Genomic DNA, 22,017 nt, shown 5'->3' with positions numbered 1-22,017 from the left:
GGAGGCTGAGGTAGGCGGATCACAAGGTCAGGAGGTCCAGACCAGCCTGGCTAATATGGTGAAAACCCATCTCTACTAAAAATACAAAAATTAGCCAGGCGTGATGGCTATAGTCTCAGCTACTCGGGAGGCTGAGGCAGGAGAATCGCTTGAAGCCGGGAGCAGGAAGTTGCAATGAGCCAAGATCGCGCCCCTCACTGCACTCCAGCCGGGGCGACAGAGTGAGACTCCATCTCAAAAAAAAAAAAAAAAAAAAAATATATATATATATATATATATATACACACACACACACACACACACACACACACAGTGATATCCCACTTATCTGGATAATGTGGTTCTAGCAACCTCATTTCAACAAATATTTTAATTCCTGTTGTAAGACTCCATCACAGAATTAGAGGAAATTCAAAGATGATTAAGGCACAGCCTGTACCTCTTGGTAGTTACAGCTTTAGTCCACTAGAACGTTTGTAAAATTATTCTCTGAAGTTCACATATAACTGTCACAAATCATATGCACTTCAGAATTGCACCTCACTCTTTGGGCCTTCACTCAGAGCTTTGCTGAGTCTTATTTATTGTAATATATAATGCTTACTCATAGATTTTGATAGATAGAAGAGAAGATAGGTGAAGATGGTTAAAAGAATGAACATTGACAGCTAGAGAAATGACAGCCGGTACCCTAATAGTAAGGTCCAAGAGAGAACTAAAATGAACAAAACTGCATTTTTGCCTATTACAACTGAAGGTTTTTGAAATGTTGATACTTATTCATCAAGAAAACACCAAATTCTAGCTGGGCAGAGATCACACGTGCCTATATAGTCCCAGCTACTTGAGGGGCTGAGGTGGGAGAATAGCTTGGGTCCAGGAGTTTGAGGCTGCAGTGAGCTATGATATCACCACTGCACTCCAGCCTGGGCAATATAGGGATACCCCATCTCTTAAAACAAAACAAAAAACGAATTCTGTCCAATCATTGGCATAAAACCAGAAAGATCACAAGATCTGACTTTGATGCCAAGTCAGAAAATTGTTTTTGCTTTGGTCTAATTATGAGAAACTGTTTTAGGGTGATAAACTTAATTGCTTATATGCGTGTGGCTAGAAACACTAGAAGTTTCTTTACATTTCTCCTAGTATTTAACATCTTTTTTTTTTTTTTTTTTTTTAATTTTTGAGATGGAGTCTTGCTCTGTTGCCCAGGCTAGAATGCAGTGGTGCGATCTCTGCTCACTGCAACCTCTGCCTCCCAGGTTCAAGTGATCCTCCTGCCTCAGCCTCCCGAGTAACTGGGATTACAGGCGTGCACCACCATGCATGGCTAATTTTTGTATTTTTGGTAGAGATGGTGTTTCACCACATTGGCCAGGCTGGTCTTGAACTCCTGACCTCAGGTGGTCTGCCCACCTTGGCCTCCCAAAGTGCTGGGATGACAGGCGTGAGCCCCCGTGCCTGGCCGTATTTAACATCTTCATATGGAGCCTGAATTTTCGTGTTTTTTTTCTATTCCTGTCAGTAGGGTGGAATTTTGTTTGCTAGCAAACAAAACATTGAGCAGGCTCAATGGAATTCTGCTTTCTTGAAGTGTGTGCCTCACGAAATGGCTGGAAAGAAGTTAACGGGTCTAAAAATGAGGTTGAGGACGTGGGAGAGTGTACACATTGGTGGTTTTAGGTGTGCATCATTGTGTAGGTATGTCAGACTGAACAACCCCATTTTCTTGAGATACATAACAAAATGCCATTCTGTAGTCCACTGTTACTGTCTTTCAGGGTTTTACATATGTGGCTCCATCTGTACTTGAAAGTGTGAAAGAAAAGTTTTCCTTTGAACCAAAAATCCGATCACCTCGAAGATTTATTGGCAGCCCACGAACACCTGTCAGGTATTTCACACTCTTATTTTCACTTTTTTTTGCTTTTAAACAACCTACAAGAGTGTTTGCTTAAGAAATTTATGCCAAGTTATATAAATGAAAGACTGTCATATTCTCTTTGGTTGACATAAGCACAACATCTGTATCTTACATTGCAAAGGACTAGTCTGACTAATCTATGATGTTATATGGTTTACCTTCCCTCCTGAAAGTAAGCAGCCATACTGGCAAATGTCCTCTTTATCCATTCACTCAGCATTTATTGTGCACCAAGAGTACCAGCATTACATTCTGCATGTTATGTGTGTGTATCTATATAGTACTATAATACAGGAATTGTCCCTGTCCTGATGAAGCTTACAATTTAGTGGGAAAGTCACAATAGACAAAGGATATACAAAAATATAATTACAAATAGTGTTAAGTGCTATAATTTAAAAGGGGAAAAAAAGAATGTAGTGGTAGAGAGCAGAGGAAAAACAAGGGGGCTTCTACTCACAGTGATCAGAGAAAGGCCTCCCTGGTGTAGTAACATCTAGCAGTGAACAGAAAGAGCCAGCCCTACAAAAATAGGAGGTATAAGAATGTTGCAGGCAGAAGAACAGCAAATGCAAAAGCCCTGAGGGAGGAGAAAAGTTGCCCTTTTCCTGGAAATGAAAGGGAAATCAATGTTCCTGGAGTGTGTGGTGAGTGAGGAAAAGGGCAGAGGTTTGGAAAAGTATTTTATTTTAAATGCAATAGAAAGCTGTTTTGAGCAGGGGAGAGTAAAATGAGATATATAATATGTATTTAAATGTATATATATCTCATTGAGGGTTTTGGGGGTGAGGTGTAGAGGTAAAGAGACCAGTTAGGAAATTCTAGCAGTTAATCTAGGCGGGGGAGAGATGGTTCAATTTTTGCCTTTGTGCTAATCCATGTGAAAATAAAATTAAATGAAAATAAATGTCATGTTACCCCACTCCCTTTAAATGTAAAGGAAATATGTCTTGTTGAGATGACCCTTAAGCAAATGAATGATAGCTCTTCCTTGTCTTAAAGCCCAGTCAAATTTTCTCCTGGGGATTTCTGGGGAAGAGGTGCTTCGGCCAGCACAGCAAATCCTCAGACACCTGTGGAATACCCAATGGAAACAAGTGGCATAGAGCAGATGGATGTCACAATGAGTGGGGAAGCATCGGCACCACTTCCAATACGACAGCCGAACTCTGGGCCATACAAAAAACAAGCTTTTCCCATGATCTCCAAACGGCCAGAGCACCTGCGTATGAATCTATGACAGAGCAATGCTTTTAATGAATTTAAGGCAAAAAAGGTGGAGAGGGCGATGTGTGAGCATCCTGCAAGGTGAAACAAGACTCAAAATGACAGTTTCAGAGAGTCAGCGTCATTACATAGAACATTTTGGACACAGGAAAAATAAAGTGGATTTTAAAAAATCAATCAATGGTGCAAAAAAAAACTTAAAGCAAAATAGTATTGCTGAACTCTTAGGCACATCAATTAATTGATTCCTCGCGACATCTTCTCAACCTTATCAAGGATTTTCATGTTGATGACTCGAAACTGACAGTATTAAGGGTAGGATGTTGCTTCTGAATCACTGTTGAGTTCTGATTGTGTCGAAGAAGGGTTATCCTTTCATTAGGCAAAGTACAAAATTGCCTATAATACTTGCAACTAAGGACAAATTAGCATGCAAGCTTGGTCAAACTTTTTCCAGCAACATGGAATCAAAGACAAAAGAAACTTACCAATTGATGTTTTACGTGCAAGCAACCTGAATCTTTTTTTTATATAAATATATATTTTTCAAATAGATTTTTGATTCAGCTCATTATGAAAAACATCCCAAACTTTAAAATGCGAAATTATTGGTTGGTGTGAAGAAAGCCAGACAACTTCTGTTTCTTCTCTTGGTGAAATAATAAAATGCAAATGAATCATTGTTAACCACAGCTGTGGCTCGTTTGAGGGATTGGGGTGCCTGGGGTTTATTTTCAGTAACCCAGCTGCAATACCTGTCTGTAATATGAGAAAAAAAAAAGAATCTATTTAATCATTTCTACTTGCAGTACTGCTATGTGCTAAGCTTAACTGGAAGCCTTGGAATGGGCATAAGTTGTATGTCCTACATTTCATCATTGTCCCGGGCCTGCATTGCACTGGAAAAAAAAATCGCCACCTGTTCTTATACCAGTATTTGGTTCAAGACGCCAAATGTGTTCAGCCCATGGCTGAAGAACAACAGAAGTCAGGATAAATACATACTGCGGTCGGCAAGGTGAGGGAGATAGGGATGTCCAGGGGAAGAGGGTGTTGCTGTGGCCCACTCTCTGTCTAATCTTTTTACAGCAAATTGGTAAGATTTTCAGTTTTACTTCTTTCTACTGTTTCTGCTGTCTACCTTCCTTATATTTTTTTCCTCAACAGTTTTAAAAAGAAAAAAAGGTCTATTTTTTTTTCTCCTATACTTGGGCTACATTTTTTGATTGTAAAAATATTTGATGGCCTTTTGATGAATGTCTTCCACAGGAAAGAAAACTTAGTGGCTTAATTTAGGAAACATGTTAACAGGACACTATGTTTTTGAAATTGTAACAAAATCTACATAAATGATTTACAGGTACAAAGAATGAAAATAAAGGTAACTTTACCTTTCTTAAATATTTCCTGCCTTAAAGAGAGCATTTCCATGACTTTAGCTGGTGAAAGGGTTTAATATCTGCAGAGCTTTATAAAAATATATTTCAGTGCATACTGGTATAATAGATGATCATGCAGTTGCAGTTGAGTTTTATCACCTCTTTTTGTCTTTTATAATGTCTTCAGTCTGAGTGTGCAAAGTCAGTTTGTAATATTTTGCAACCCTAGGATTTTTTTAAATAGATGCTGCTTGCTATGTTTTCAAACCTTTTTGAGCCATAGGATCCAAGCCATAAAATTCTTTATGCATGTTGAATTCAGTCAGAAAAGAGCAAGGCTTTGCTTTTTGAAATTGCAACTCAAATGAGATGGGATGAAATCCTATGACAGTAAGCAAAAACAGAACCATGAAAAATGATTGGAAATACACCTTTTCAATTGTGGCAATATTGAAAGAATTGATAAAAGTTCATCTTTGGACAGAAAGCCTTTAAAAAAAAAAAAAAATCACTCCCTCTTCCCCCCTCCTCCCTTATTGCAGCAGCCTACTGAGAACTTTGACTGTTGCTGGTAAATTAGAAGCTACAATAATAATTAAGGGCAGAAATTATACTTAAAAAGTGCAGATCCTTGTTCTTTGACAATTTGTGATGTCTGAAAAAACAGAACCCGAAAAGCTATGGTGATATGTACAGGTATTATTTCAGACTGTAAATGGCTTGTGATACTCTTGATACTTGTTTTCAAATATGTTTACTAACTGTAGTGTTGACTGCCTGACCAAATTCCAGTGAAACTGATACACCAAAATATTCCTCCTAGGTCCTATTTGCTAGTAACATGAGCACTGTGATTGGCTGGCTATAACCACCCCAGTTAAACCATTTTCATAATTAGTAGTGCCAGCAATAGTGGCAAACACTGCAACTTTTCTGCATAAAAAGCATTAATTGCACAGCTACCATCCACACAAATACATAGTTTTTCTGCCTTCACATTTATTAAGTGAAATTTATTTCCCATGCTGTGGAAAGTTTATTGAGAACTTGTTTCATAAATGGATATCCCTACTATGACTGTGAAAACATGTCAAGTGTCACATTAGTGTCACAGACAGAAAGCACACACCTATGCAATATGGCTTATCTATATTTATTTGTACAAATCCAAGCATAGTTTAAAATATGATGTCGATATTACTAGTCTTGAGTTTCTAAGAGGGTTCTTTATGTTATACCAGGTAAGTGTATAAAAGAGATTAAGTGCTTTTTTTTTCATCACTTGATTATTTTCTTTAAAATCAGCTATTACAGGATATTTTTTTATTTTATACATGCTGTTTTTAATTAAAATATAATCACTGAATTGAAGTTTACTAATTTGATTTTATAAGGTTTGTAGCATTACAGAATAACTAAACTGGGATTTATAAACCAGCTGTGATTAACAATGTAAAGTATTAATTATTGAACTTTGAACCAGATTTTTAGGAAAATTATGTTCTTTTTCCCCCTTTATGGTCTTAACTAATTTGAATCCTTCAAGAAGGATTTTTCCATACTATTTTTTAAGATAGAAGATAATTTGAGGGGAGGGGTGGAGGATGCATGTATGATACTCCATAAATTCAACATTCTTTACTATAGGTAATAAATGATTATAAACAAGATGCATCTTAGATAGTATTAATATACTGAGCCTTGGATTATATATTTAATATAGGACCTATTTTGAATATTCAGTTAATCATGTGGTTCCTAGCTTACAAGGGCTAGATCTAAGATTATTCCCATGAGAAATGTTGAATTTATGAAGAATAGATTTTAAGGCTTTGAAAATGGTTAATTTCTCAAAAACATCAATGTCCAAACATCTACCTTTTTTCATAGGAGTAGACACTAGCAAGCTGGACAAACTATCACAAAAGTATTTGTCACACATAACCTGTGGTCTGTTGCTGATTAATACAGTACTTTTTCTTGTGTGATTCTTAACATTATAGCACAAGTATTATCTCAGTGGATATCTGGAATAACATCTGAAAGATGTGTTCATCTATGTTTGTGTTTGCTCTTTAAACTATTGTTTCTCCTATCCTAAGTTGGCTTTGCATCTATCAGTAAATAAAATTCTTCAGCTGCCTTATTAGGAGTGCTATGAGGGTAACACCTGTTCTGCTTTTCATCTTGTATTTAGTTTACTGTATTATTTGATTTCGGATTGAATGAATGTAAATAGAAATTAAATGCAAATTTGAATGAACATAAAATAGAAGTGATTTATTTTTTTATTATCCTAAGATAGGAAGGAATTAGTATACATATCAGTTGTATAAATGGTTTAAATAATTTATTTTCATTAACATGTCAGATGTGTTCAAGTTGTCATATAAATAAACTATGTATATAAGGAATGGGTTAAAAGCTGTTCTGCTGAGAAATTGAAGCTATTTAAGTATATAACAAGTTTTAGTATTGATTTTTATGTTAGATGTTACACATCTTTGATTTTCAAGTTATGTTAGATAGTAGACATGAATTGTTTACTTAAAAAAATACATGTAACAACCTACGTGAAAGCTACCTTCATAAAAAACTCTAGGAAGACCTTGTGCTAACAGTCAACAATTTGTTCAGCTACACTTGGTCAGCTACATTTGATAATTTGATATGTATGCACAAAATAACATAGTGAACAAATGTGTTTTAACTAATGTCTCAATATATCTAGTGTAAGCTGGGTATTTTGCATTAACCACTTCTTTTCTGTGAGGTAATTATACCACACTTGCCAAGGGGATCTACAGAAGCTCCCAAACTGATTTTGCCTTGCTATACAACATAGTAGCTTATCAGTACTGGTAAAACAATCTTTTAGAAGTCATGATCTGAATTCACAGAGTAAATGAGTTTCTGAATCTACATTACCTTTTTTTGAGGTGAAGGAATAGAGGGATGGAAGAAATGCTTCCAGTTCATCAGCACTGTTATTGGATGGCATAGCTCCATTAGATTTTCTCCCTTTTCAATTTATAGGTAAACTGCATTCCAAAAAAAAACCCCACCATGCACCTCCTTGGTTATTTAATCACATTAAGAAACAGTGCTGTCTGAATAGTTACAGAGTAAGCAAATGTATTAAATAGGTATTGTTAAATAGGGCTGAAGTAAAATGCTATTCTTGTGTTTGAACAGAAGTCATCTTGGCTGTCCTTCACAGCCGAATTGTAATCCCACATTGTTTTTCTCACCCATCCTCTGCTGTATACCTAAATAATACAACTGTTAGCATCACCACAAAGCCATTTAAATAATATTTGTAGTGGGTCTCAAAGTAGATAACAGAGTGAAATATACTGTAATTGAATATAGTTGTACTTACAACCTGGTAGTATTTACCTGGAGAGAAAAAAAAAGGTACAGGCTTCCTAATGTTCGTTTGTCAATTTGAATGGCCATACAGTCATGAAAGTGCCTTCTATAGCCAGTTGGTCAGTATCCTTATTAATTCACGTGCTGGTTTAGCTGTTGTCTTACCAGTACAGCAAATCTGTTTTCTACCTCTGCTTCCTAAGTTCTTTCTACCACCTTTTCCTCGACTACAAACTGATGGATGTACTCTAAACAGATACAAGCACTAGCAGCCCTTCAGACATGTTTTAGGTTTCAGATTCCTCCTTAGAAGTAACAAGGGGAGAAAGTGCTTCATTCTCTTTTCTAGCACCCTGCAGAAATACCTAGAGGCGAACAAACCCACTATCAATCAAAACCTCATGACCACCTCTCAGTGCAAGCTTTAATCTTCCAATTGATGGTGATTCAAGCATAAAATTCCAAAACTTTTATGGAGAGGACTAATTATAAGGGCAATTCTTTTCTTTTCTAAGATTTTAGGGCATCTGTCTTGAAACTTTTTTCTTTTTTTTAAAATAGAGATGGGATGTTGCCCAAGCTGGTCTTGAACTCCTGGGTTCAAGCAGTCCTCCTGCCTCTGCCTCCCAAAGTGCTGGGATTACAGGTGTGAGCCACCATCATGCCTGGCCATTTGTCTTGTTTTCTATACTATTCAAATCATCAAGTAAGCCAGCTGTTTATAACCCACATAAATTATTTTAATAGTTACTTCAAGATACTCCATGGTACTACACAAAAAGCATGATCATGAACATTAAAGCTGATGGCAGGAAGAATTTATGACGTCCAGAGACAAAATGAATTTAAATCATTTATTTTCACTGATTACCAATCTTACTACAGAGAATAATATAATACTAAAATGTATCATCCTCAGTAATCTTCACTTAGAAAATCTGTTACTGATAAAATACAACATTTAGAATTTTCATTTAAAAATACAAATTTTATGAAAATATTAAGAATTTTTAGGATGGGAATTATAAAAGTCAATGCTGAACAAAATTCTACTTTTAGATAGTATGTATCTTAAAATATTATGAAAAATATTCTTTATTCTGAAAACAATGTCAGGAAAGAATACCTGAGTTCTCTAAAACCACTAGTTCTAATTTCAAATTGCTGTTTTGGTAACATTAAGAAAACACATTTACAATTTAACACTGCAGTTACCTGTCAAATAATTAGAATAGAATAAATGTTGCATATACATTAGGTTGAACATTATATATATTTTAAAACACAGGGTTCTTTCATTTAATCTTTTGGTGAATTGGACCATAAGTCTTACATTCTAAAACCATCTTGAGACATTTTTCTTGTAGCCCTGAAAATCCATTCTGATGCCTTATCAGTAGTCATTATGACCAAATGACATTAGTATTTTGTGGCCTCAATAGTTTATACAATTTAATATATTTGAAGGTGTGATGAAGTGGCTCCATCTTTCCATTTGTTTATATGGTCTGAAATCACAGTTCTGCAGAGTGGACATGTTTTTTCTCTGTTAAACCATAAGGTAATGCACTCTTCACAAAATATATGCTGTAACGGAATTAAGAATTAGATTTTATACTTGATAATCATTTTAAATCCATCACATTGTAGGGAATGAAAGGGATTCTTTTTTTTTTTTTTTTTTTTTTTTTTTTTGAGATGGAGACCGAAGTCTTGCTCTGTCACCCAGGCCGGAGTGCAATGGTGCCATCTTGGCTCACTGCAACCTCTGCCCCCCGCGGGTTCAAGTGATTCTCCTGCCTCAGCCTCCCGAGTTGCCGGGATTACAGGTGACTGCCACCACCATGCCCAGCTAGTTTTTTAATTTTTAGTAGAGACAGGGTTTCACCATGTTGGTCAGGCTGATCTCGAACTCCTGACCTCAGGTGATCCACCCACCTCGGCCTCCCAAAGTTCTGGGATTACAGGCGTGAGCCACTGTGTCCGGCCTGAGAGGGATTTTGAAGAGCACTAATTCCCTCATTTTACAATTGTGAAAATGGAGAACGTATGAGACATTCAAGAAGACAAAGAGCAGTATGATTGGTAGAGCCACTAGTGTTCTGGCTGTACCATCCATTTAACCATAAAAGCTATCCTTAGGTGACACCTTTAAGATTAAGTATGATAACAGCTTAAAGTCTTTGAGTTACTAGTAACTGCCATAAAGTACAGGAAAGGGCCACAATCCAGTAACAAATGTCAGTATTGTTCTAAATGGCTAGTATCCAATTATAAAATAGCCTGTTTTTTAATCACTTTGGTATTCAATCTGCCAGTTGAATTATTTTTTCCCCTTCATACGCTCCTCTGCATAAAAATTACCAGAACATGAGACAAAACTTAGCCAATCCACTAGTATGTACCCTGAATGCTACCTTCCACTAAACACTAGATTTTTTTGCCTTACAACAAACATAAATGTGACTTTTGCAAGTCACAGAGAACTGTTGTATTTAGGTTTTTAAATTTAAAAATGTAATTACCTGACAGATGAGAAGAATTGGCTTCTGAAATTCAGCTTGACATATTGAACAAATATCATCCACATCTGAACACTGTCTCTTGCTGGCAGCTACTCCATAACTCTATGAAGATAGTAAGTTCTGTTCATCTACAAATTTCTTTCTTTTCTGTTCCTCAAATTACATAAGTGATGCTGTACTTCTCAAATCTCCCTGGAACCAGGCATTTGAAAACCTTCCCAAAGGATACAAACATTTCAAAGCTGAACCACATATACAGAACCACCTCTTGAGTGCACCAAGATGAAATCATTAAATAATACTTAATAGGATTTTGAAAGATTGTTAGATCTACTAGCTTTACAAAGGATGATAGTGCTTCAAATTCAACATAACTGGCTTAAGAGACTAAGCAATCTGAAATGTAACTATTATAAAATCTATAGCCATGTATTATTTGACCCAGGACTGCCAAATTGAGCTTATTACCTGCAGCAGTGGTTCATAAAGTCAATCCAGCCAGAGCTTGGCTGGCTGAATGTAACTCATGTGGAAAGCTTGCTTTAAAAATAGATTTCTCTGTTCCACACAATATTGATTCACTAAGACCAGAGATATTGGGATGTGACCCAGTAATCTACAAATAATGTGAAAGGTCTCCAAGTGAGTGCAATATGAAGAAGACTTAGGGACCACTAAAGAGTTTTATGCCACTAGGTCTAAAAATTTATTCCAAATTATAAAAAGCATTTAGTGCTAAACATGAAAGAGTTTTATGGAGAAACTGCAACTGTAAATGTCGCTTGGGTAGAATAACTACTGTCAAAACTAACTGAACAAAAATGCAATTATTTGAATTTTCTTCTCTTCTAGTGTCCTAATAACAAGTTTCTCGTCTCTAAGATTTTAACTTCCTCACCAGATTCAGAACTTAGTCATTAACTAGATGTGATGTCAATAACCCTCAGTGAAATTTGGAGAAATCAAAATGTTACAAATGAAACCTGCTTTCTGTAGAAATGATGGGGAAGAGGTAACTAAAGAGATGTAAGAAAACCCAAGTTCAGTCACGGTCATGAGGGTAAAGCATGACTTAACATAGCTGAAGTTATCTAAACTTCTTGTACTAAAACGTCTCAGGCTAACAACATCAAAATCAAGGTAAAACTCAAAGGATAAAGATACTAAAAATTAAGGTTTTTTGAGACTGGTGATACAGATTTCAGAAACAAGTCAGGATACTGTTAGATGATCTTGGTGTCAATTTCCCTTCAGTAAGGTGTCATTTAGCAAAGTACATTTGCAGATAATTATGCTGACAAGCTTTTAAAACATTACTCATCTGGCATCTTGGAGACTCCCTCTCCAGATAGTAACTGCGATTTCCCTGGTAAAGGAGACTTGAACAAATCCAAGTATTGATGACTGATATCCTCTCTGTAGTTTGTCTCAGGGAAAGAATATCAGGGTATTTTCTTGAGAGTATTTCGGCACAAATCTTACAAGACCAATTATAGTAAAATGGTTGATGCTCACATAATCATCAGTTGAACTGACTTGGACAAAGCTGAACTCTGAATTTTATTATGTCTTGTCTAGAGAAAGCAGCTTGCATAGGATGAGCAAAGTTTGTTTCTACATTGCTAACTCTATCTTAGGGAAAAGATGCCCTGGCCAGTTAGTCTCATTTACTTTGTAGACATAATTCTTTTTTTATTTTTACGGTATATTATTCGGTGGGCATTCTTTTAAGTCAGTCTCCTTGGGCCCTGATGAAATGACTGCAAAGTTGAGAATCAAACCCTGAAGTCTGGTGACCACACGTAGGTACTAGGAACCTTTCAGGCTACTAAGTAGTAAATTAGGGTTCTCTATGACATCCTTTCACTGCAATTTGCAACATCAATAGAATCACATAATGTTATAAATGACACCAGAGACTCAATTAATTGTTAAATTTCATGCCATGAACGTTATTTATGCACATATAATTGAGCAATGGGGAAATTTGCTCCAGTAAGAAAACTGCAAGAGACATGATTTTTGGCAATGAGCTTTCTAAACATACACAATAAATTACAGTGGAAGGATTTTCACAGGTGAATAAGGAGTTAATAGGAACACACAAAGCTCCCATTTGTGGATTAAAAAAGAGGAACAAAAGTTCATAAGATTGTTAAGGGTTTACAAGTCCTTAAAAATGTCCAATGGATTGAAGGCGCAAGAGACAAGTTCAAATATATAAGCACTGCAACAATTAGCAGGTGGTTGTCAATGTGTGATTCAAGAATCTGATCATAGAGATAAAACTCCTAAATTATTATAGCCCCAAGTGCCAAAGTACTAGAAAATAATCAAAGTAAAAGAAAAGGATCATCTATTTATGAAATCCATTCTTGTAAAACTGCTGAACTAAAAAAATTTTTGCAATGAAGAAAGGTGAAGGTGTTTTTCTTAACTGATAAAAAGTACTTACTGGTTGTGTAAAAAATATTCGTAAAACCTGTCTGAAAGTTCTTAGATGCCCAAAAAATTCCAAAAGCTGAAAAGAGAAATAAGAGATCATTTATTAATTCAAACAGTCCTATCTGCTAAACCCAAAAACCAAAGCTGAAATCCCGTAACATCAAATCCTCATATTAACTTAATGCTCATTATATGTCACAACTAATCATTTTGTGCTGAGTATTTTATTCAATTTATAGATTTGAGCCATCTCAACAAGCTAAAGTACATTTAAACACCTAGAGTAACAATTTGATCAAAACAAATACAACTATGTCAAAGTCAAAGCAATTTTATCTGATTCACCTGTTTTTAACATTTAGATTTTAAAGTTTCATAAAGTGATTTTTAGGTTGAGGGGCACAGGCATGGAGAGAACAGGACAAGATACTCTACTAGTTTAAGAATTATGTGTATGACAGTGTTACTATTGAGGATGGGTATGTTCTATTCCACTTGTTTTCCCTACACAGATAATCCACACTATGTGAAGGTCTACTCCCCTTCCCTCCAATGAAAACTGAGGACTGCTGGATTAAGACAGTCTATTTCCGTTTCTCCATTTCTAAACAAATATAGAACCTGCTATTACTTCAAACTAGTGATACGAAGATAAACTATAAAACTGTTAAAAGAGGAAAACAGTAGTATGTATCAGTAATCATTAATGTGAATCATGCAGTGACAAGATTTGTAATGTTACCTACTTTTAATATGAGGTAGAGTAAAGCCAGCAGTATCCCAAGACTCCATCTAGTTACGTTACCAAACTCCCCATAGCTTATAAGGTAGCGAAACCAAACTGGTATGGGAACAAAAGTTCGGTAGTATTGACACAATTCTTCTAAAAGCATATACCAGTAACCCTAAAAAATAAGAAGAAAACAAACAGAACTACCCAAACTACTTAACTACGTAGCACAAACAATATTAGACTGAGAACACTGAGTATATGATACAATAATATAAATAACTATAAAATTAATCTTCATGATTATGACTGAACCTCAAGCTGGTTCTCACATATTACAATCACTGAGTGGTCTGCTTTGAAAGAATTTCTAGGCTGGACGCGGTGGCTCCCAGCACTTTGGGAGGTTGAGACGGGCAGATCACCTGAGGTCAGGAGTTCGAGACCAGCCTGGCCAGCACGGTGAAACCCCGTCTCTACTAAAAATACAAAAATTAGCTGGGTGTGGTGGTGCATGCCTGTAATTCCAGCTACTCAGGAGGCTGAGGCAGGAGAACTGTGTGAACCCGGGAGGCGGAGGTTGCAGTGAGCCAAGATCACACCACTGCACTCCAGCCTGGGCAACAGAGCAAGAGACAATCTCAAAAAAAAAAAAATATATATATATATATATATGTATATATATATATATAGAGAGAGAGAGAGAGAATGTTTTATGTATACTGCAAGTAAAACCTACATGAGTATGTTTTTGCTGATTATAAGAACTTAAAAGTTTTTATTGCGTATGGGAAACCACTGAATAACTGTATATAGTCAACTGTCAATTGATAATGCCCTGGATAACAGAAGTACAAATCTAAATAGTTTCCCATATATGATGTGGGGACTGATTTTAAAATTATTCTGAAGCAAATATAATTCTGATTTTATCCAAATAGGTTAATAATCAGGTTCAAGTGCCTGAACAAATGGTTGCTAAGCTGAAATAATACAGATAATTAAAGCTAGTTAGCAAACTGAAAAATTGTAAAAGGATTCATTTAAACAAAGACTAAATAGCATTAATGTGATTCGATAACATCACTCCAATAAAGCATAAGTGAGTTTCTTACCTTAGATTTAAAAGGCATGATGAAAGAAGGCACCAATAAAATAAGGCATTTTAAGCCCATGAAAAAGAATTTCAGAATGAAGTCTGTAATTCCAACAATCCAAAGTACTTCCCAGAAGCTCAAATGGTCCAAAGTAGGATTTAAAAAAATTAAGCTACCAAAAGAAAAACATCAAAATTTATCAGAGCAACATACAAAGATAAAGTATTAATAAAGGGTTTTAATTTGCTACAAATATGTTATTTTGATATGTAAAAAATATGAGTTTGGCAGGATGTCAGAGTTCACAATAATGGAATGGAGGATCATTTTGCTTAAAGAGACTTTTTAAACCTGTTTGGATTTTAGATCTTCCCTTCATAGAATAAGGAAAAAGTCTTCACGGTTTGTCATAGTTGACACCTTTCTAGCCTGTAAACGAAAAAAACTCATCAATACCAGACATCTGCCATGTTTTTCTTAACCAATTCCAATCAGGATTCCATCTCTTCCTTTCAATGAATTGCTTGTCAAGATCATCAACTCCCTCTGTATGGCTAAATTTCAAGGTCACTCTCTTTTTCTATCTTCCCTCCCTGAATAATTTTCTTTCTAGACTTTTAACACAACACTTTTCTATTTCTCATATTTCACTGCTGGTTTCTTCTTAGTCTCCTTTGCTGTTTCTCTTCTAATTGTGGTCATGTCCAGAACTGGGCTCTCTACACTCTCTTTCCTGGGTTAGTTTTGTCCAGTTCTGTGGTTTTTAAATATCAACCATATGCTCCTGATACCAAAATTTATTGCCTTAACCTCTACCCTGAGTTCATGACATATATTTGGAACCACTTTCTTACCAATTCTACTTAGCCTCTCAAACTTAACATGTTCAAAACAAAATTATTGATTTTTCTCCTCAAAATCAGTTCCTTCCTCAACCCAATGAAGTGACACCACCATCCAGCCAGTTGCTTAGACTAAAAACCCAGAGGTCTTTCTTGCTTCTCTCCACCCACCTACCCAATCCAGTCCATCTGAGGGATACTGGCTCCACCTCCAAACTACATCCCAGATTTGCCCATCTCTCTAACTCCAGTGAAACCAGGTCTTCTAATATTCTAATAAAAGCTGAAAATTCAGAATACTCCCATTTGACATGGAGACTTACCAGCTACTGTCATTTAGTAAGTGTTCTTACTTTCAGAAACAAAGACCCAACAATAACAACCTAATGGTACTTTAAAAATATGAAATATATAAACAAAAACTCAGGTATCAAAAAATTAAATATTTATTGAGCATCTGCTATGTGCCAAGGCACTGGGGATACAAAATCTGAGTAAGTCACTTAAAGCTCTCACTTATGAGGCTGGGTGCAGTGGCTCACACCTGTAATCCCAGCACTTTAGGAGGTCGAGGCAGGCAGATCACGAGGTCAGGAGGTCTGACCAACATGGTGAAACTCCGTCTCTATTAAAAATACAAAAATTTGCCAGGCATGGTGGCGTGTGCCTGTAATCCCAGCTACTCAGGAGGCTTAGACAGGAGAATTGCTTGAACCTGAGAGGCAGAGGTTGCAGTGAGCCAAGATCAAGACACTGCACTCCAGGCTGGGTGACAGAGTGAGACTCCGTCAAAAAAAAAAGCTCTCGCTTATGAAAGGACAAAGTTAAAAACTGAACTGAATTGAATACAATAAGTACTAAGTGAAGTAAGATACAAAGTGCTATGAAATATATGATTACATTAAAAATGTAATTGTGTATTTGGACCTCTAATTACCTGTAATAAAGTGACTGAGAATGAAAGGTGTAATATAAAAGAACAGAAGATCCTGCTAAGAATACCAGTAACCAAGCACACTGAATCTTTGAGGACCTTTCCTGAAAGATAAACAATTTTATAATGTTACTTTGATTTTGCCAGAATTTTAAATATCATTAAACTGTTTTACTTTAATGACCATTAACTTAGAATATTTTTCTAAATCTTAATATAGAATATGTTAAACTGTACATAATCATCACAGTTACTCTGTTTTATACAACTTTAGTGACCAAATAGAACTCTTATATTAAACAAATGTTTAAAATACAAGTTTTTTCACTGTATGAAAAACATTACCTATGTTTCAAAGAAGCCAAGTCTTCTCTCAAAAAAAAAAAATAAAGAAAGAAAATTAAATTAAATTAAAAAAAAAAAAGAAGCCAGGTCTTCTACAAGCTGACATAAAGGACCCACCCAGGACGGAGGCAGTGGCTCACACTTGTAATCCCAGCACTTTGGGAGGCTGAGGTCGGCAGATCGCTTGAGGTCAGGAGTTTGTGACCAGCATGCCCAACATGGTGAAACCTGTCTCTACTAAAGTACAAAAGTTAGCCAGGTGCCGTGGCACGTGCCTGTAATCCCAGCTACTCAGGAGGCTGAGGCATGAGAATCGCTTGAACCCAGGAGGCAGAGGTTGCAGTGAGCCAAGATCACGCCATTGCACTCCAGCCTGGGTGACAGAGCAAAACTCCGTCTCAGAAAAAAAATGGACCCACCCACAAAAGAAAATTTCAAAATGCATTTTAACCTTGACTCACTTGTCAAGGTTTATATTTTTTAAATTCTCAGATTATAAGAATTTAATAAATTAATGTTTTAATCTCACTTTTTTTTAATATATGAGGTCTCGACACATTGCCCAGAATTCCTAGGCTCAAGCATTCTTCCCAACTCAGCGTCCCAAGTAGTTGTAATCTCCCTTTTTTTATTTTTATTTTTTTGAGACAGGGTCTCACTCTTTCACCCAGACTGGAGTGCAGTGGCATGATCACAACTCACTGCAGCCCCAACCACCTGGGCTCAGGCAATCCTCCCACCTCAGCCTCCCAGATAGCAGAGATTACAGGCACGTGCCACCACGTGGGCCCGGCTAATTTTTTGTATTTTTTGTAGAGATGGGGTTTTGCCATGTTGCCCAGGCTCGTCTTCAATTCCTGGGCTCAAGCAATCTGCCCATCTCAGCCTCCCAAAGTGCTGAGATTACAGGCATGAGCCACTGTGCCTTGCCTGTAATCTCACTTTTAAAGTCAAGTTTAATGAAGTTTTACTAATTTTAAATCATTCAGATTTTTCTGGTTTGATAGGTTTAACTATAATTTCCAGGTCAGAATGCATGATACTTTACACAGACATAGCCATTTAAAGTTGCCTTAAGGTGAAATTTTAGAAACTCATCCTCTTTTTCCCAATGATTTATATGACTAGGGCTCGTGTAACTTATGGAAAAATTCCTTGGGTTTTTCTTTTCTTTTTTTTTTTTTTGAGATGGAGTCTCACTCTGTTGCCAGGCTGGAGTGCAGTGGCACAATCTTGGCTCACTGCAACCTCTGCCTTCCGAGTTCAAGCAATTCTCCTGCCTCAGCCTCCCAAGTAGCTGGGACTACAGACAAGCGCCACCACGCCCAGCTAATTTTTGTGTTTTTAGCAGACATGGGGTTTCACCACATTGGCCAGGCCGGTCTCAAACTTCTGACCTCAGGTGACCCACCCGCCTGGGCCTCCCAAAGTGTTGGGATTACAGGCGTGAGCCCCTGCGCCTGGCCCAGGTCTTTTTTCTCTTTTTTTTTTTTTTTTTTTTTTGAGATGGAGTCTTGCTCTGTAGCCCAGGCTGGAGTGCAGTGGTGCGATCTCAGCTTACTGCAACCTCCACCTCCCAGGTTCAAGTGATTCTCCTGCCTCAGCCTCCCGAGTAGCTGGGAACACAGGCACATGCCTGGCTAATTTTTTGTATTTTTAGTAGAGACAGGGTTTCACCATGTTAGCCAGGATGGTCTCAATCTCCCAACCTCATGATCTGCCCGCCTCAGCCTCCCAAAGTGCTGGGATTACAGGTGTGAGCCACCACGCCCAGCCACTAAAAGTTTTTCATGATGATGGTATTACTTAGTATGGTCAAAGTAACTGATACAACATGAAGGGACTTGCCAAATCAGATCAGATAGCGTGTTCTAACTCTTTTAATCCTTTTTACTACTTTTTCTTTAACAGTAACCAATTTTTTTTTCTTACAAAGAAGGTAAGGTAAAGGAATTCAGCATTAGGAGAGATAATTTATTCCAGGATTTAGATTACAAATTTAATAAATCATGGATGTTACAATATATCCTATTACTTCCTATTTCCTTCAAGTTATTTCCTATTTCTCTCAAAATTATTTCTCTAAAGTCTATGGAGAGAAACAGTTAATAATTTTTTAGTTGCTTGTTATACTTACTCTTAGAAAAACCTGATTTACAATGCTTTTGTTTGCATACATAAAAGTTGTTAGCAGCCCAATTCCAAGAGAAATTCCTGTTAGAAAATAAGTTCCAGTTAATTGAAAGAAAAAAAAAATCAAAGAGGATTATATAAGCTAACAATGACACAAATTAAAAATAAACATATACAATAATAAAAGCTCACAGAAAATAAGTAACTGAATGCATTAAGTAGATTACCAATAATGAAAGAAAATTAACTGAATTTAGGAATGAAAACAAGTCAACGTTTTATTATGTCCTACCTGTTATATGCTGCATAACAAGTTTGACACTCAGAATCAAAATATATGGAAGACTTTTTTGCAGCCACTTGAAGAGATAGCGGAATTCTGAGAAGGAGCTACTACCGTGATCTCCAGATTCTGCGGCAGTATCATCAGGCAGCCTTGCTTCACTGTGGGAGTGACCCCGTAAGCGACTGTGTACACATCCATGGGCACAGCTATGGACACCTGACCTTATATTTCTGGAGCTTGCATTTTCTGCACATTCTTTAGGTATGGAGTTTATCTGGATATGAACATCTCCAGAATGAAGACAAGAACCTTCTGTCAATCTTGTGTGGACACACTGAGGGGCTGAGGCATCCTCACTGCTTCCAGTTCCTGGAGGACTGTGCAGTTGGCTACGATTGGCTTGCATGGCCCTTAAATACTTTTTTTCTGACCCAGATGTCTTTGCTTCAGGCCTCTGTCTCCTAAAAAATCAAATAGAAGATATTCTAAGTAAACAGGCAGTTAAATACCAGCAGTATATTCCTCACTGGGTATCCTTTATTCACTAAAGGAGTAGCAAATAATCACAACAGATGAATTTTCAGGTTATTTATCACTGGACTCCTCCCTTCTCCCTTAATGCCAAGGCTCTGCTGCGCTACACAAATGATCTTTTAGGGAACATTTGCTACCAAAAAAAAAGTTGAGCTGCAAATGCTTCCAGTTGTCTAATGGCAGAAAGCATCCGCAAAACAGTCATGAAGTATGGGTACCCAGCAGATGTTAATGAGCACCAGTCCTCACTGGATACTCTGGTACATTTACTTTTCCCAACTGGTGCAGTTTCATCTCTGATATAGATTCTACATCAAAGAAGTTTCATAAGGAAGAGTGAGCCAGTATTTTTTAATGGTTGGAAATGTTAGGAAGAAAAACAACATTAAATCTTAATGCCTTATTATCATCATAGGTAACTAATAATAAACACTGCACTTAGGTGACCTACAAATTAGATTTTCTGCTCAAGCAGCTTTCCCAAAGCTCATAAAGTTTCCAATAATTAATGGTGCCACCAAGAATATTACCTCCCCGCGCAAAAGAATGTTACCTAAATACATTTAAAGCACAGATACTTTGGAGAGTCACCATGTAATTGCTAGGTAACTCTTTAGTCTGAATAAGCACAGTTACACAGTCGGCCCAATAAAATGCCACCGTCGGTGGTGTATTACGGAGGGAGGGGTGTGAGGAAAGAGGGCCCTAGCAGAGAAAGATCTCTCTAATAAATGATCCATTGTGGACCTCCTAGAAGCAGAAGAACAGAGTCGGAATCCCAGCTGACAAAACGCAGAGCCTTTCCCACACTGCCGTGCTTTTCCCGTTTGTCTAGGAGGAGGCTAGAGTTAACGTCAGGGAATGTTCTGTGTCATTCTATTTCACTCCCAGGAATGAACAGTGGTGCAGTCACTGTGTCTGGCGGTTTGGGTTTCAGTGCTTTTCACTAAAGGCTTTCACCGAGGCCCCGACGCCACGAGTGTTACTTCGTCAAAACTCTGAAGAGCGACGTTGGACAGCAGGCTTTCAGTGTCTTTTCTATAAATAACATAGAACCCTCCCACTTTCCTTCATGCACAAACAAGAAAGAGGAGAAAAAGGGGAAGAAAGGTCAACACAACTCTTTCGGAATCTCCGAGGGCAGAGTTCTCCACCCACGTCCGAGCCTCGAGTGCCTATTCTCCCCAGGGCCCCCTGCGCCGCGGCCCCTCGCCGCCTCCTCCTCTGCCTGCTTCCCCCAGGCCTAACCTCTCATGACCAGAAGCGGACGGAGGTGTCCGGAGCGACAGCAAGAACAGCGGCATACGCCGCCTCCAGCCCTTCAGTCGGAGCCATCAACCGCAAACCCCGCAAGCTCGTCTCTCAGCCCGGCGGCGTCGGCGGCGGCGCGCGCGCTCCCCGGACGTTCTCACGCGCGCGCGCCCTGCCCCGGCTCCGCCTCCTAGCCCCGCCCCCGCACCGCGCCTAGTGGAGAGCTCGCGGTCTCCGGGGTCTTTTGGCTGCGAGGAGAAGCGAGCTGCGCCTGAGAACTGCCTGCAGGCCTGGCGCTAAATAATAAGTTGTTGTTACGTGTTATGTATTTATGTGGCATCCACCACACGCCTCCGAGATCCTGGGCGTTTTGAGGTTAAAAATGTTCAGGCTTGGAGAACCTACCCCTGGAGGAGTGTTAGGGTTTCCGGGCTCGGATGTCCGCGAGCTTGGCGCCTGACCCAGTTGTGTCTGTCTGGGCGGTGACGTTTGGTCTGAGCTGATCTTTCCTCACAATCGTGAATTTGGGCTGTGAGGATCAGGCCTTGCCAGAACCCGAGATGAGAGGTGAGAGGTGCGGAGAGTCTGCGTGGGGTGGAAGTAGAAGTTAGAGTTGAAAAACCTGTCTCGCATGGGGTGTAGAGGACCCTACTGCCCTCAAAATAATTATGTTAATCTAAAACTGTTCTAAAATTAAAAGGTTATTAAGAAAACGAAGTTTAGGTCGGGCGCAGTGGCTCACACCTGTAATCCTAGTATTTTGGGAGGCCGAGGCAGGCGGGTCACTTGAGCTCAGGAGGTAGAGACCAGCCTGGCCAACATGGTGAAACCCGTCTCTACTAAAACTACAAAAATTAGCCGGGGGCGTTGGCTCACACCTGTAATCCCTGCTACAGATACTCGGGAAGCTGAGGCATATGAGAATTGCTTGAACCCGGGAGGTGGAGTTTGTAGCGAGCCAAGATCGTGCCACTGCACTCCAGCCTGGGC

The 22,017-nt window shown here is 38.1% G+C and overlaps 3 protein-coding genes across 11 annotated transcripts in view; 2 read left to right on the top strand and 1 right to left on the bottom strand.

Annotated features, from left to right (window-relative positions):
• Positions 1–3,841, top strand: part of RPS6KB1 (ribosomal protein S6 kinase B1) — a 56,908-nt gene extending 53,067 nt beyond the window's left edge. For all 3 annotated transcript variants that reach the window (XM_054457143.2, XM_054457144.2, XM_063655633.1), the window contains exons 14-15: positions 1,785–1,897; positions 2,930–3,841. In XM_054457143.2, coding sequence (XP_054313118.1) covers positions 1,785–1,897; positions 2,930–3,167 — 351 coding nt within the window. In that variant the 3' untranslated portion in view covers positions 3,168–3,841. The remainder of the gene's footprint in view (positions 1–1,784; positions 1,898–2,929) is intronic.
• Positions 3,842–8,745: 4,904 nt separating this feature from the next.
• RNFT1 (ring finger protein, transmembrane 1) lies at positions 8,746–21,298 on the bottom strand. 2 transcript variants are annotated; one of them, XM_054457148.2, is made up of 9 exons: positions 21,025–21,298; positions 19,249–19,703; positions 18,961–19,037; positions 16,482–16,582; positions 14,721–14,874; positions 13,622–13,780; positions 12,886–12,951; positions 10,431–10,532; positions 8,746–9,492 (listed from the first exon to the last, which is right to left on the bottom strand). In XM_054457148.2, exons 1-9 carry the CDS (start codon positions 21,078–21,080, stop codon positions 9,358–9,360), a joined length of 1,305 nt encoding a protein of 434 aa, XP_054313123.1. In that variant the 5' UTR covers positions 21,081–21,298; the 3' UTR covers positions 8,746–9,357. The 2 variants fall into 2 exon arrangements, with proteins under 2 accessions (XP_054313123.1, XP_054313126.1); XM_054457151.2 differs by lacking the exon at positions 8,746–9,492 and having other exon boundaries at positions 10,431–10,644; positions 21,025–21,240.
• Positions 21,216–22,017, top strand: part of LOC134737580 (ribosome-binding ATPase YchF-like) — a 48,837-nt gene continuing 48,035 nt past the window's right edge. For 2 of the 6 annotated variants that reach the window (XR_010124544.1, XR_010124543.1), the window contains exon 1: positions 21,218–21,594. Coding sequence is in view for 1 of the 6 variants with exons in the window: in XM_063655640.1 (XP_063511710.1) it covers positions 21,588–21,594 (7 nt within the window). In the remaining 5 variants the exon portion in view is untranslated. Of the gene's footprint in view, positions 21,595–22,017 lie in introns of all 6 variants that reach the window. The other 4 variants (XM_063655640.1, XR_010124541.1, XR_010124540.1 and 1 more) reach the window with 4 other exon arrangements.

Source organism: Pongo pygmaeus, chromosome 19, assembly GCF_028885625.2.
Source record: "Pongo pygmaeus isolate AG05252 chromosome 19, NHGRI_mPonPyg2-v2.0_pri, whole genome shotgun sequence".
Classification (NCBI taxonomy): domain Eukaryota; kingdom Metazoa; phylum Chordata; class Mammalia; order Primates; family Hominidae; genus Pongo; species Pongo pygmaeus.
The sequence above is the reverse complement of the archived record's forward strand: the minus strand, read 5'-3'. Positions and strand labels throughout refer to the sequence as shown.

Bases quoted from the DNA above. Each gene is read 5' to 3' on its own strand.
- RNFT1 (XM_054457148.2), bottom strand. From the start codon at position 21,080: ATGCCGCTGTTCTTGCTGTCGCTCCGGACACCTCCGTCCGCTTCTGGT. The intron at 16,583-18,960 runs GTAAGTATAACA...TTTATCTTTCAG, and splicing joins TAAATCAGGTTTTTCTAAGA to GAAAGGTCCTCAAAGATTCA. The intron at 9,493-10,430 runs GTAATTACATTT...ATTCCGTTACAG, and splicing joins CAATTCTTCTCATCTGTCAG to CATATATTTTGTGAAGAGTG.